The sequence below is a fragment of the Pempheris klunzingeri genome, chromosome 23, assembly GCF_042242105.1.
Source record: "Pempheris klunzingeri isolate RE-2024b chromosome 23, fPemKlu1.hap1, whole genome shotgun sequence".
Taxonomy (NCBI): domain Eukaryota; kingdom Metazoa; phylum Chordata; class Actinopteri; order Acropomatiformes; family Pempheridae; genus Pempheris; species Pempheris klunzingeri.
Genome location: NC_092034.1, coordinates 13,939,294 through 13,954,503, shown reverse-complemented (window position 1 = coordinate 13,954,503; position 15,210 = coordinate 13,939,294). Strand labels below are relative to the sequence as shown.

Sequence of the window (15,210 nt, the reverse complement as noted above, 5' to 3'; positions counted from 1 at the left end):
ATGAACTTTGGTTCTTGAGAAAATTCATATGGTTAGAGGTATGTACTATGAAGAGCATTACTCTGGATTCAGATTTAAAATCACTGAAAAAAAGTAAATGATCTGTTTTAGCACAAGGTGCTTGTAAGAACTCTCAGAGAACACACGCTCCTTTAATGTTAAAGTGAGGTAAGGTGCATTTTTATCAGAGTGGAAAAACACAATGACCACTGCACCGACAGAGATGCTATGCAACAAGACTTAAGTCCCTTTCACCTGTGCACTGCAACCCTAAACTATGTGAGAACACAAATTATTGGGACCGGACATTAAATGGACTACTCTGCCTGCTCCCTAGTAGACATTTAGAGTAATGTTTGATTGAGCCCATGAGTGAGTAAAGAAGGTCATTGTCTTGAGAGTTCACAGCGAGCGAGGATGTGTTTCTGACATTTCTATCATGTGTTGGGCCTTCCCCAGAAAATGGTGAGGACTACATGTATCGTTGTCTTTTGAACAGAGGGCTCTGAACTCAGTTTCCCAGAGTTCTTAAGTTTTCACACATAGGTGTTAAACGCACCCCTGGACCCAGCTTTACAGCCACCATTGGCCAATGTGGGAGACGTGACCCTACAACCTCACAAAACCAGTCTCATCTGGACTGTGGAGAGTCCAGCTCTCCTCCCAGAGCTGTCTCACATCTCTGAAAGCCTCTGCCTCTGGATCCCTGAGGTTCCAGCTCAGTTCTTCCAATTCTCCTCCGGACCTCTGAGGGTCCACCTCTCTTTCACCTTGGGCTCTGCTGGAGACCAGCACCTCATCTCACAGGGACCGCTGAGAGTCCAGTTCCAGGCCTGCAGCTTTCTCCTCCAGCCCCAGCCTCAGTGTGGCCTGTACCAGAGCAGACCACCCTTTTCATGGCAGCGACACAAAGCCCTGCCTGAACTGAGCTTATCAGCACCAGCAGGTATGATCCAAAGTCCGCCGGCTGATCTTCAAAGCAACAGGAGCACACCAACAAGTTAGCACTGAGCTGCTAACTAGCAAGGAACAAAGGAGCGACCAGATTCCTCCAGCCTGCCACCAGGACAGCAAGGACAAAGAACTACACCTTTCCTCCAGCCTGGTGCAAACCCCAACATTTTGATGCATGATCTACCCAGGTGCCACCACTCGCCTAAACCAAACAAAGTATTCCTAGTAGGTGAGAACATGACTGAATCTGGACCCGAGTCTACAGCCATGCTAGCAGCTAAATGATAACATAAGCATGTCCACAATGACAAGGCCAATCTGGTGGTGTTTGAAATGTATTTACGTAGTGAGTAGCAGGGGGCCTAATGTTGGTCCCTGTTGCACCCTTTATCAACCGTCTGGGAACCATTGGTTTAAAACCATTGGTAACAATGGTCTGAATGTTCTTTAAGATATGTGGTTTGAACCAGATCTAAGCAAAACTATCACGACCAATGGAAAGCAGCTTAAAGAGCCTAATGTTTCTAAAAAGGTGTCTGTCTGGACTGCTTGGCCCTTCTCCAAAAGTGGCGTATACTATAGGATTCAATTACTGAAGATCAATAAAAAACTATTAAATGAATTAAAAACCAGTTCATTTTCACTATTCACCCAGTAATTGGGTTGTGTGATGTCAATCACATGTCATTCTGATATACTCTCAAAAATGTTGAAACTCAATGTTGAAGTTTCCCATAAATATGTTAGTTCTAATCTATATAATCTATATAAAATCTACAACTAAATCCACATTGACACTTGAAGTACACACGGTCAGTCTTGGTGTCCCTCTGTCTTTTTGTTCTATTGGGCAGGTTAATGCCTAAGGCAGCATAATGGAGGTTGTCTGCATCTTGGTAGCCCTGGTAACAAAATATGTAGGTGGGTTAGGCTATTGATCCTGACAGAAATGTGAAAAAAAAAAAAATCTATGAAATCTATTGTTGTTGTGTAATAAGTATTATAATAGTAATTATTCCATTATTGCGATGCATCTTACCTCCGCAGTAGCTGGTTGTGAAACACAGAAGAAAAGTTATATTATATCAGTGAAATTAATCTGGATACAAACAGCATCTCTTACCTACACATTCGCAGTTGTTTCTCTTGTTGTACGCTAAGAATGCCAGTAAAACAAAAACGATGAAGGTGAATGTCAAAGAAACCACCCAAGACAAGAGTCCACCTCATTTGCAGAGAGACAGGCATAAGAAACAGAGCTTTTATCTCTGTGATCATACAAAGTTTGATTGGGAATCGGGCATAAATAACTTTATCAAATGAAGACAACCTTTGCTAGAAAGTTACTTACCTTCAAAATCCAGCTTGTCAAATCACAAATTACACATTCACAGGTCATGTCAATGCCAGTGGCTTAGATCTCTTCAATCATCTACTGATTTGAGGATAAAGGACTTCTTAAATATATTTCTAGATGCTAGAAGGACTCTATAGTGCCTCCTGGAGCTCAAGAGCTCAACCTGTCTGCCAGGATGCTTCTTGCCTTCTTCCTCATCCTCTCTGTCTGAGCCAAAGGCTTTTGGGGTTTGTTCACTATTTTGCTGGCCATTGACACAATCCTGGATAATTTGTTCTCAGATATACACTTCAGATGACTGTATCAGGAAGGAAGGTTAAAGTGCTCTCGACAATAGTTTTACACACTGTTTCTAAAATCTGCTGACTAACACCAAGGCCACTGAGTTTCCTGAGAAGATAAAGTCTCTGCGAGCACCTCTTGGGAATAATCTCAGTATTTCTAGAGTGGCTAGCCTGAGAGTCCAAGCCTGTACTGAGGCACTGTTTTTAGATCTTGTTTTATGCAGATAATAATATCTTTTGTCTTGTCAAAATTGATTTCTAGCTGAGAATTTCTGATGAAAAATATTTACAGACCAAGGCAATGCATCAGGTACACACAGAGTTGACTCTGAATATTCTGATTGGGCGTATTCTATCCTTTCCTTATGTTGTTTCATTAGTACTCTTAGTACTATTTCAACTGAGTGGGGTTCCAAGAATGTGTGTTAGTAGTATTACTGGTATGCATATTTGTATTACTGGTATTTGTGTTAGTGGAGTTCTTATTATGTCACATTTGATCACACACAGTAAAGTCTAATGCTGTTTTGGGATGTTTTAGTGGTCTTTGGCTGAAAAAAAGTTCTTTGGTATGTGGGAGTGCTTCCTCCTTCATCGCTGGGTGTAGAAGCAGCTGCGGCAGCTCCATCCCAGTGATGTGCTTTGGCAGTTTTCACCACCCTCTGTGGAGTCTTATGTTTGAGGTCAGTGCAACAGTTGTTCCAGGCATTGAAGCAGCCAATCAGCATACTCTAAATACAGAAGTGGCAGCGTATCCTGGAGTCCAGCCTCCTCAGCCTTCAGAGAACGAAGAGCCATTGTCTTGCTGTCTTTATGATGTGCTGTCTTTATGATGGTGTCTATATGGTAAGTCCAACTCAGGTCCTTGCAAATACAAACCTAAGGGGAACCTAAAGCTGCTGACTCTGTCCACCATAGTCCCATTGATGGGGTTGGGGGCTTGTACCTCTCCTGTCGTCCTGATTGGAGCTCATCGTTGCAGCCAATGAAAACCCTGTTGTCAGCAAACTCAGTAATGGTGTTGGAGCCAGGCGTGGCAACGTCAGGCATAACCAGAAGAGCTCAGAAGGTCGCCGGTGTTGAGAGACAGGATAGAGGATGCCATCACAGCCTGGGTTCGCCCATCAGGAAGTTCCAGTTAGATGGGGTAATAATAAGACCCAGGAGCTTAATGACAATTATGGAGGGCACAATGGTGTTGAATGACAAACTATAGCCAATGAACATATTCTCACATATTCCTCTGGTCCAGGTGGGAGACGGTGTGGAGCGTTAGGGCAGTGGCCTTGTCTGTGGACCTGTTTGGTTTGTATGCAAATTGAGGCCTGTATGCAAATTGAAAAAAACAGTTGAACGTGGTTCTTTTGCCGCAATGCAAATCAGTGTCATTTGGCAAGGCTCTGTGTTGGCCAATCACATGCATGCAAGCACACATTTCTAGTAGAATATTTTCTCTGACGAAAGTAGCAGCTGCTGTGATCTTGTGAACTTTCCAGAGTTAGAAACTCTCATCTGAATATTATGATTTTAAATCACTGTGCAGTATATTGACTTCTGATAAGATTTTAAATGCATCTGTCTGCTTTTTTATTTCATTGTCTCATTGGTACCCTAAACAACACGCCACCACAAACACAGCCACCTCTGTTGTCTCAGTGCAGAGCTGCTCTCAGTTTGACTGTCTGCTCAGGGTGCAAACACCTCCTCATCCTGCTGAAAACCACAAAGGCCCCTGTAGTGAAGGAAATAAACAACAAAATGTCCCCCTTAGGCCGAGGGAGCAAAACCAGATCACACACCACCCTATTCTTAGACGTTATCATTTTGAGACATTACCCCGCTTAGACCTGATCAACTGTCCTGTTTTGACAACACTGACAAAAATGCTGGAACTGTACAGTTCAGAACTAAGTGGTTATTAGACTGGTTGTTTTCTATTTTAAAAACATTGTTAAACAGACAAGCTAAAATATGTAAATGAGCTTTGAAGGCAACTATTTCAGTAATTGAATTCATTTTTGCTCAATAGTCCCTGTGACTGCTAACTCTGTAGGTTTGGAGAGGGTGAGGACAGCCCTGTGCCTCATCTGATACAAGGAGTCACCAGCCGCCTCTTTTGAGCTGTCATCTAGGAGCTAATACACAAACAAGGTCATAATCCCTCACTGGCTTCCCACCTGCAAACAATTTCCAGCTGTTTTCACTGGAACACGCAACTAACTTGGAGACAGTGCTTCCAGTGGTCCCGGTACCTGCTCTTTCTGTCATGTCACTGCTATACTTGTCATTTATTTACCACACACACGCACACACATTGTTAAAGAGTAATATGATTGGATTTATTTATGATAAAATGATAAATGACGCAAAATGTCGACATTTTAGTTAACACTGGAAAATAACAGTTAAAGGATTTTAAATGCTTGGTTTCTTTGTTTGGAAAAAAAAAAACTTGGTATACATAGACATCCTGCTTGAGACCACACAGAGGGTAGAGGATAAAATGTCCAACCCTGAGCAAGAGATTACAGAGATCCTCATCTTCTGACTGCACACCACAAAGGAAGCTACAAAAAGACTCTCAAACTTTGTATGCAGTGAGGTAAATGCGGTAAAATAAAGTGACACACCTCATGTTTTCAGCAGTGCAGCGCTGAAAGACTAAAACAGGTTCAGCGACAGTGGAAATGCACAGGCTTGTTGAAGTATTTTACTGTACCTCAAGGTGTTACCTTCATCATACAGGATGTACAGGAAATCATGTTGACAAAAATGTTCCTATTTTAAGAAAATCTGCATCACACCTGCAACAGGTGCTAACAAAATAATGTTTTGCACAAAACAAATGAATGTCCAGTTCTACTGCCTTACACTGGAATAAACACATTCACTCCTGGTGTCGTCTCTGTCTTCTTGGTCTGTTGGCCTTGTGAACCTTACAGCAGCATAATGGAGGTTGTTTCCATCTTGGTTATCCTGGTTATAAAACATTTATTAGCAAACTGTAATACAGTGTATGAAAGGAATAAGAACAAAACAACAAAGCAAGAATAATTATTGTTAAATGTGTCTGAGTGATAATTTGACAGTTAACTTAAACAGATCAGTTTTATCTTACCAATTTTGTACCTTCGTTGAAACTCTGAAACGCTGAACATAAGAAAAACACTTTGTTTAAAAATCATCTTGAGTTAAGTGAATACAAGCTGTTAGATAAAAACAGTACTATTTACCTGTACATTGGCAGCTGCTTCTCTTCTTCATCTTGTACACTGAGAAAGCCAGTAAAACAACCAGGATGGAGGTGAAAGCCAAAGCTCCGCTCAAGATATACACAAAGACAAGAGAGTCCACCTCATCTGTGGATAGCCAGACATCAGGAGACAGTAGTTACCTTTTAGTAGACCTTAAACAATAAACCGCCCAGGCCAGCCAGAATTTGAAGGGATTGTGTATCAAGATATTTTATGTTTAAAAAAACGTCTATCAACCAATGTAGTATTATTGGATTTTTAAAACCTGCAAGTATTTACCTCAAAAATCAAACATTGGTTTGGCTGCACCTTTTAGCTGCTATGTTGGTGTTTATGTAAAATTTTAGTTTTACAGTACTTACCTTCAAAGGCCAGCTTGGTCCCATTTCCAAACATTATGTAACCACACGAGGCCACAGCACAGTAGTAGGTCCCAGCATGAGAAAGATTCAGGCTCTTCATTGGCAGGTTGTACACACAGATGTGATCCTCTCTGCCTCCGTGGGTGTAAATGAGTCCTGGATGAGATTCCTCAGAGCGTCTGAACCAGTAAACCCTGTGTTCTCCATCACAGGTCCCAGTGTGTACTGTACAGTTCAGAGTCTCAGAGCCTCCTGGCTGGATGGTCTCAGATGCTGAGTGATGGACCAAAGCTGGGATGTTCAAACCTGAACCCTTTACATTGACAACAGTGCCCTCTGCAAACTCAAACTTGTATGCACTGCAGCTTATGCAGTAATAAGTAGCTGTGTCTGAAACGCGTAAATTTGAGATTGTCAAGTGATTCTTGCCATCTTTAGTATCGAGTGTGAAGCGTGGATTGTTCTTGAAATTGTCAGAAAAAGTGCCATTTTTGTCATGTTTATAGAAGCTAGAGATGAGGCTTGGTTTCCCTCCCAGAGTTTGCTTATACCAAAAAAACACTGTTCCAATATCACCTTTGTAGAAACATTGTAGTGTCAAGTTGGTGCCAACATCTGCTGGAATAAAACCACTCTCTTGACGCACATACATGGACAATTTGAGATTAGTTGGCAGAGCTGAATTAAAAAAAGATAAAGAACTTCATTAATGCAGTAATGGAAGTCTCATACTAATTAGAAACTATGTCAACGAAGAATATAATATGATACAAGTATATCCACAAACTTACCCATTTTCCACAAGCAAAGACAAATCAGATATGAAGAAAACATAATCAGTGTCATAGTGATCTTGAAGAATGTAGAGCTCTTCCACACGTTCTCTTCTCTTACAGAGGGAGGACTGCATTTGATTGGCTAACAAGAAGTGACACCGAATGTCCTATTTTGGAAACACCCTTTCCCTAACACTCGTCGGCCCCTTCTACTTTACTTGTCGAGTCGATACATGTGGAGTTAGGTGTTAGTGACTTGTGCGCTTGATGATAAAAATCACCAAAAACAGGAATAACTCGGTAATAACAAATAGGAATCGCGCAATACTCAACTGGAGTCACTCTTTTTCATTGACATTAGCAGCAGAAAAGCTCAAAAATTTCCAGCAGGTATGTAGAGAGGACTTTGAGATCCAAGTGCAATTACAACATTTCCTCAATCTCTTTTACTGTATCATACTGTGTGAATGGCATTCTGTCAACTACACCAATATGAGTGCAAACTGTGAACCCCAATTTTTTTTGATTATCTGTCTAAAATAAAAAGGTTAATGAAGGCTTAGTAAACTGGAAATGAGTTAGGATTTGTTGAGTGCCTGCCCATCCTCCAACCCCTTCACTTTTACTGCACAACAGATTGTTTCAATATACAATGTAAAATACAACATGCTCCTTGGTCAAGTGTCAGGCATCACCAAATCAGTTGGATTCATCCCTTGGGGACCATGAATGTCACCAAATTTAGTACCAATTCACACAGTAGATGTTGAGATATTTCACAGGACGGTGAAGGTCAGGTGATGTGGATAAGCTCTCATAATAGGTTGGGTCAGTGTGGGTAATGTTAAAACCCTGGCCTGCATCACTAACACATGCCATGGCCACTTTTTGGCTACAACAGTTATTGCAATGCCTGTGTATTGGCACAGCTGTCTGTCGGGCAGAAATATGTTTTCTCTGTGGGGGGGTTCATGATAAGCAGCCCAGGCTGAGTGCAACACTGGTCATGAGGGTTCCAGGCAATGGAGTTATACTGCACTCTAAATACATGATATGGACAAAAACAATGTAATGACTGACTGCATATACATTACATCACTATTTATTATCTTAATAAAGCCTGTTTTAGCCCTTTGGCACTAATTTATTGATATCATCTACAAAAATAGTCTGGACAGGAGAGATATACTGTGTAACTGCTTTGCATGAAAACACTGCAGAGACTTCCTGTTTGAAACCATAAAGACAAAGAGAGAAAACCATCCTAGAAAATACGACCAACGTATAGTGAGAACTAATGTTTGACTGCTGACTACACAGAGGCTAAAAATCCTTATGCCTCTGTGTTTGTGGTGTCCAATCAGCAATTAATGCACAGCATTAACCAACATGTTGCTATAAAGAAATCCCCCCTAACTAGGGAGCAAATATCAAAATGCTTTTGGAGGGAAAAGTTGGGAGAAAGAGAAATCACACCTGAACTAAAAAACCCATATATTTTTTCACAGGCAATCAACTCATCTTCCAGTGTGTCCACTGTGCCAGTGTCTTGGTTTAGATTAAGACCAGGAAATGAAACATAACTCCGACACTCAGTCTCCGTCAGTAGGAGGCATTCATTTCTCTGATCATGGACACACTCTCAAAGATCAATGGTTTTACTTTGTAAAATAAAAAAAGTGGCGTGTTTCTCTGCACCTCCTCCACTGTGTGTACTGATTTTGTTTCATCTACATTTTCAAATGTTAACACCTGAATCATAGACCCCACTGAGACAAGTTGTGTGTGGTTGTGTGTTTGTATGTGTGCACTTCAGTTATAGTGAGAGTAAAAAAACAGCACATTCGACTGTATCAAGAAAGCGTGGCTGCCTAAAGTTTATTACAAGGTAAGACTTTACAGTGAGGTCAAATCTGACAGCAATGATCATCTTCCATAAAAAATACATTAGACATATCCTTATACAAAAACAAATGAAACATTTTCAGCTCTACTGCTTCACACTGGAGTACACACAGTCATCTTGTGTGTCATCCCTCTGTCTTGCTGATCTGTTGACCCTGGGTTCCCTCAAAGCAGTGTAATGGAGGTTGTCTGAATCTTGGTGATCCTGCAGACAAAAATACAATTCTAACATTTAATCACCATATTAATACAGCTCTTATTCTTTTGGAGCTGTGTGTAACAAAATGCAATTTCCCCCTGGGGATTATTAAAGTAATTCTGATTCTGATTCTGATTAATACACGTCACTTGTCTGATATACATACCACTCAACACACAACAGCACACCTGTTCCATTACAGCACCTCTCACAGTGGAAATGCAAGGCGGAACATAGAACCAAAGACTCATAGTTTCTTCAGAGTGCAGGTTACAGGTCAGTAAAACCTAACAGCTACTGCATGCAGTCTGTATTTTTAGATATATTGTAGTGAATCGAAAAGTGTTCCTTTTTCCGTCCCCTATACTTTATCTGTCATGCTATAATATACAGTGTTTAACAAATACTCACCATTTCATTTGGATTCAAGGCAGCTGAAGATCTTGAGTCTGGTTAAGAAAAAACACAATGAAACCTTTGAATATTCACTAAGCCGGTGCTGACACCAAATCTTTTAACTTCTGTAGTTTTTGACTAATATTCTACTTGATTATGATGGAAAACGAACCATGAACGAATCAATAAAAACCCACACTAAATCCACTTCATACTGTAACATCAACATCATTTAAGACTGTAAAGCCTCCATCAACTTATGGCGTCTTTAGTTCATATTTGAGTTCACAGGGACAGTTTTCCACAAATTGTTGATGACAAATCTATTGTACGAGTTAATTGCTGATTCACTCATTGGTAAACCATGGAATGATTATCTTTGTGGATATTATCGGCATGGTAGAATATGTCAGTTTCCAACAGTCTTGTCTTGTTTTGGTCAGCTTTATAACTCATTCCAACTTCAAATAGCTGTGTCTCCACTATGAAGTATATCAATATATACTATCAAAGGTGTAAATGACAGTTAGCCTACCTGCACATTGGCAGCTGTTTCTGTTGTTGATTGTACATACTGCATACACCAGAACAACAACCAGGATGGTGGTGAATGACAACGCTCCACTCAAGAAATACACCAAGACAAAAGAGTGGGGTTCATCTGCTGATCCTGACAATGGGAGACATTTCAGAGCTGTAGAATACTGAGGAGGCAGTAATCAGCACCACAGTATGTATGAAACATGTGCTACAAAATTACTAACCCTCCAAATCCAGCTTTCTCTCTTTTCCAAACACGACGTGACCACATGAGGCCACAGCACAGTAGTAGGTCCCAGCATGAGAAAGATTCAGACTCTCCATTGGCAGGTTGTACACACAGGTGTGATCCTCTCTGCCTCCGTGGGTGTAAATGAGTCCTGGATGAGATTCCTCAGAGTGTCTGAACCAGTAAACCCTGTGTTCTCCATCACAGGTCCCAGTGTGTACTGTACAGTTCAGAGTCTCAGAGCCTCCTGGCTGGATGGTCTCAGATGCTGACTGATGGACCAAAGCAGGGATGTTCAAACCTGAACCCTCTACAATGACTGTAATGCTCTCTGAAAATTCAAAATCATATCCATAGCCTCCTGCACAGTAATAAGTAGCTGAGTCTGAAATTCGTGCATCTGAGATCTTCAAATGATTTTTACCAATGGTAGTCTCCAGTCCAAAACGTGGATCATTCCTGTATTCACCTATTAAAGTGCCATTTTTGTCATGCTTATAGAATCGAGACACGAGGTGTAGTTCCTGCCCCAGCGTTTGTTTATACCAGTAAAGCGTCATTGTTAAACTGTTTTCATAGAAACATTCCAAAGTCACGTCTTCACCAACACTAACTGATATGAAGCGTAAAGATGACGATGTTTGTTCAGCAGTCACATGAGCTGAGGAGAAAATAGAGCAAGTGAGTGCACAATTCACTTCATACCATGAGTGGGGAAACACACAAGGTGCTGCAGAATATATAAGAAACATCAGAGGCAATATTTTTCAGTAAAAAACGCACTTAGAAAAGATGCAGCTTACCCATTTTCCCCAAGAGCACACATGTTACATACAAAGCAAACGCTGGAGGTGTCATTTTGTTGAAATTACTGTGGTTACTGGAGAGAATCGCGACATGTTCTCCACTTTTCAGAGACTGATCTGTGTTTGATCGGCCAATCACAAAAGACTCACATGATCACATGGTCAGTGCCCCCCCCCCCCACAGTGCGTTTTTTTTTTTTTTTTATCTTTGAGAGAGTTTGCAAGGAAATAAAAGCAGAATTTGGAATGATTTGTTCTCAAAAGGGTCACTTAATCATGATTTATACAGGAAACTGTGCACAGAATTCATGTGTTATATCTAGTGTGCACATGAGGCCGGTATGTTTAAGAGTTCATGTGGTCGAATTTTCTGCGATGAATATGAGAAAACTACACATTCGCCTGCTGTATGAATAAGTCAAGGGGCCTTGTAGTAACCTTTAGCAGCCTTAAATGCACAAAGCTAGGTGTGTCAGTGTCAGTGTGTCACCCCTGGTTGTGGCTAGAATGTGCTGTGAGGAGGAGGGACAAGACTCAGACCATAAACACCCCCCTTCACATGACTGTTTGATCAGTTGGCACTGCCTCATATGAAATTATTTAATCACTTGTTGCTAACATGTGTCCTCTAAAGATGCATGACAAAAAATGACAAAGCAGTGCTCTGAGGGAGTTATTAATAACTTCTAGAAACATTGTGTGCAATAGTACATTTCTAACTTCTCATTTCTCCCCTTCTCCCTGTCACTCTCTATCTCCTTCTCAACACACACATGCACACAAGCAGCTTTGTGATCACTACAGTACTGAGGCTAGGTATGTGATTTCTGTGGGGTGGGGTGGGGTGGGGGGGTTATGATGAGCATCCCAGGCTGAGCAGCAAGGTGCAACACTGGTCATGAGGGTTCCAGGCAATGGAGTTATACTGCACTCTAAATACATGATATGGACCAAAACAATGTAATGACTGACTGCATATACATTACATCACTATTTATTATCTTAATAAAGCCTGTTTTAGCCCTTTGGCACTAATTTATTGATATCATCTACAAAAATAGTCTGGACAGGAGAGATATACTGTGTAACTGCTTTGCATGAAAACACTGCAGAGACTTCCTGTTTGAAACCATAAAGACAAAGAGAGAAAACCATCCTAGAAAATACGACCAACGTATAGTGAGAACTAATGTTTGACTGCTGACTACACAGAGGCTAAAAATCCTTATGCCTCTGTGTTTGTGGTGTCCAATCAGCAATTAATGCACAGCATTAACCAACATGTTGCTATAAAGAAATCCCCCCTAACTAGGGAGCAAATATCAAAATGCTTTTGGAGGGAAATGTTGGGAGAAAGAGAAATCACACCTGAACTAAAAAACCCATATATTTTTTCACAAGCAATCAACTCATCTTCCAGTGTGTCCACTGTGCCAGTGTCTTGGTTTAAATTAAGACCAGGAAATGAAACATAACTCCGACACTCAGTCTCCGTCAGTAGGAGGCATTCATTTCTCTGATCATGGACACACTCTCAAAGATCAATGGTTTTACTTTGTAAAATAAAAAAAGTGGCGTGTTTCTCTGCACCTCCTCCACTGTGTGTACTGATTTTGTTTCATCTACATTTTCAAATGTTAACACCTGAATCATAGACCCCACTGAGACAAGTTGTGTGTGGTTGTGTGTTTGTATGTGTGCACTTCAGTTATAGTGAGAGTAAAAAAACAGCACATTCGACTGTATCAAGAAAGCGTGGCTGCCTAAAGTTTATTACAAGGTAAGACTTTACAGTGAGGTCAAATCTGACAGCAATGATCATCTTCCATAAAAAATACATTAGACATATCCTTATACAAAAACAAATGAAACATTTTCAGCTCTACTGCTTCACACTGGAGTACACACAGTCATCTTGTGTGTCATCCCTCTGTCTTGCTGATCTGTTGACCCTGGGTTCCCTCAAAGCAGTGTAATGGAGGTTGTCTGAATCTTGGTGATCCTGCAGACAAAAACACAATTCTAACATTTAATCACCATATTAATACAGCTCTTATTCTTTTGGAGCTGTGTGTAACAAAATGCAATTTCCCCCTGGGGATTATTAAAGTAATTCTGATTCTGATTCTGATTAATACACGTCACTTGTCTGATATACATACCACTCAACACACAACAGCACACCTGTTCCATTACAGCACCTCTCACAGTGGAAATGCAAGGCGGAACATAGAACCAAAGACTCATAGTTTCTTCAGAGTGCAGGTTACAGGTCAGTAAAACCTAACAGCTACTGCATGCAGTCTGTATTTTTAGATATATTGTAGTGAATCGAAAAGTGTTCCTTTTTCCGTCCCCTATACTTTATCTGTCATGCTGTAATATACATGTTTAACAAATACTCACCATTTCATTTGGAGTCAAGGCAGCTGAAGATCTTGAGTCTGGTTAAGAAAAAACACAATGAAACCTTTGAATATTCACTAAGCTGGTGCTGACACCAAATCTTTTAACTTCTGTATTTTTTGACTAATATTCTACTTGATTATGATGGAAAACGAACCATGAACGAATCAATAAAAACCCACACTAAATCCACTTCATACTGTAACATCAGCATCATTTAAGACTGTAAAGCCTCCATCAACTTATGGCGTCTTTAGTTCATATTTGAGTTCACAGGGACAGTTTTCCACAAATTGTTGATGACAAATCTATTGTACGAGTTCATTGCTGATTCACTCATTGGTAAACCATGGAATGATTATCTTTGTGGATATTATCGGCATGGTAGAATATGTCAGTTTCCAACAGTCTTGTCTTGTTTTGGTCAGCTTTATAACTCATTCCAACTTCAAATAGCTGTGTCTCCACTATGAAGTATATCAATATATACTATCAAAGGTGTAAATGACAGTTAGCCTACCTGCACATTGGCAGCTGTTTCTGTTGTTGATTGTACATACTGCATACACCAGAACAACAACCAGGATGGTGGTGAATGACAACGCTCCACTCAAGAAATACACCAAGACAAAAGAGTGGGGTTCATCTGCTGATCCTGACAATGGGAGACATTTCAGAGCTGTAGAATACTGAGGAGGCAGTAATCAGCACCACAGTATGTATGAAACATGTGCTACAAAATTACTAACCCTCCAAATCCAGCTTTCTCTCTTTTCCAAACACGACGTGACCACATGAGGCCACAGCACAGTAGTAGGTCCCAGCATGAGAAAGATTCAGGCTCTTCATTGGCAGGTTGTACACACAGGTGTGTGTTTGTGCTTCAGGTTTCCTCTCACACTGATCCTCTCTGCCTCCGTGGGTGTAAATGAGTCCTGGATGAGATTCCTCAGAGTGTCTGAACCAGTAAACCCTGTGTTCTCCATCACAGGTCCCAGTGTGTACTGTACAGTTCAGAGTCTCAGAGCCTCCTGGCTGGATGGTCTCAGATGCTGACTGATGGACCAAAGCTGGGATGTTCAAACCTGGACCCTTTACACTGACTGTAATACTCTGTGAAAATTCTAAATCATATCCATAGCCTCCTGCACAGTAATAAGTGGCTGAGTCTGAAGTGCCTAAATCGGAGATTATCAGGTGATATTTACCAATCCCTGCGTCTAGTGTGAAACGTGAATTGTTCTTGAATTCATTATGGAAGGTGCCACTTTTATCATGTGTATAGACTGAAGAGATGATCCTCAGTTTCTGTCCTAGAGTTTGCTTATACCAGTAAACAGTCCTTGCTTCATCGAAACATCTCAAAGTCAAGCTGTCACCAACGTTAGCTGAATAAAAACCACCAGTTTGACGCACATGTATAGACGAGCTCAAATCAGTGATCTGCGCTGAGGAGAAAATAGATCCACAAAGAGCAATTCAATCAATCAAATAAAAAAAGTAATCCTAGTAAATAATGAAATTATGTATTCAAACACATTTACAACTTACCTAATCCTCCCAAGAACAGATAAGTCAGACACAAAGCAAACCTCAGAGGTGTCATTGTGCTCGTAATGCCGTGCTGAATGAACTGAACCTCTACTCTACAGAGAGGACACTCTGTCTGATTGGCTAACCACCCAAGTGGTTAGTACAACCTAAGATGCTGATTTGGAAACATTGAAAACATTTTCACTGCT

At 40.7% G+C, this 15,210-nt stretch overlaps 2 protein-coding genes and 1 pseudogene across 2 annotated transcripts; all 3 read right to left on the bottom strand.

Annotated features, from left to right (window-relative positions):
• Positions 1-796: 796 nt before the first annotated feature.
• LOC139223266 (uncharacterized) lies at positions 797-7,057 on the bottom strand (annotated as a pseudogene).
• A 1,882-nt stretch (positions 7,058-8,939) lies between these two features.
• Positions 8,940-11,114, bottom strand: LOC139223100 (V-set and immunoglobulin domain-containing protein 1-like). The gene is made up of 5 exons (XM_070855036.1): positions 11,060-11,114; positions 10,252-10,917; positions 10,023-10,148; positions 9,503-9,540; positions 8,940-9,097 (listed from the first exon to the last, which is right to left on the bottom strand). The coding sequence occupies exons 1-5, from the start codon at positions 11,112-11,114 to the stop codon at positions 8,978-8,980; spliced, it is 1,005 nt and encodes a 334-aa protein (XP_070711137.1). The 3' UTR covers positions 8,940-8,977.
• Positions 11,115-12,906: 1,792 nt separating this feature from the next.
• Positions 12,907-15,074, bottom strand: LOC139222803 (uncharacterized). Its single transcript, XM_070854672.1, has 5 exons — positions 15,020-15,074; positions 14,218-14,916; positions 13,989-14,114; positions 13,469-13,506; positions 12,907-13,064 (listed from the first exon to the last, which is right to left on the bottom strand). Exons 1-5 carry the CDS (start codon positions 15,072-15,074, stop codon positions 12,945-12,947), a joined length of 1,038 nt encoding a protein of 345 aa, XP_070710773.1. The 3' UTR covers positions 12,907-12,944.
• Between the last annotated feature and the right edge of the window lie 136 nt (positions 15,075-15,210).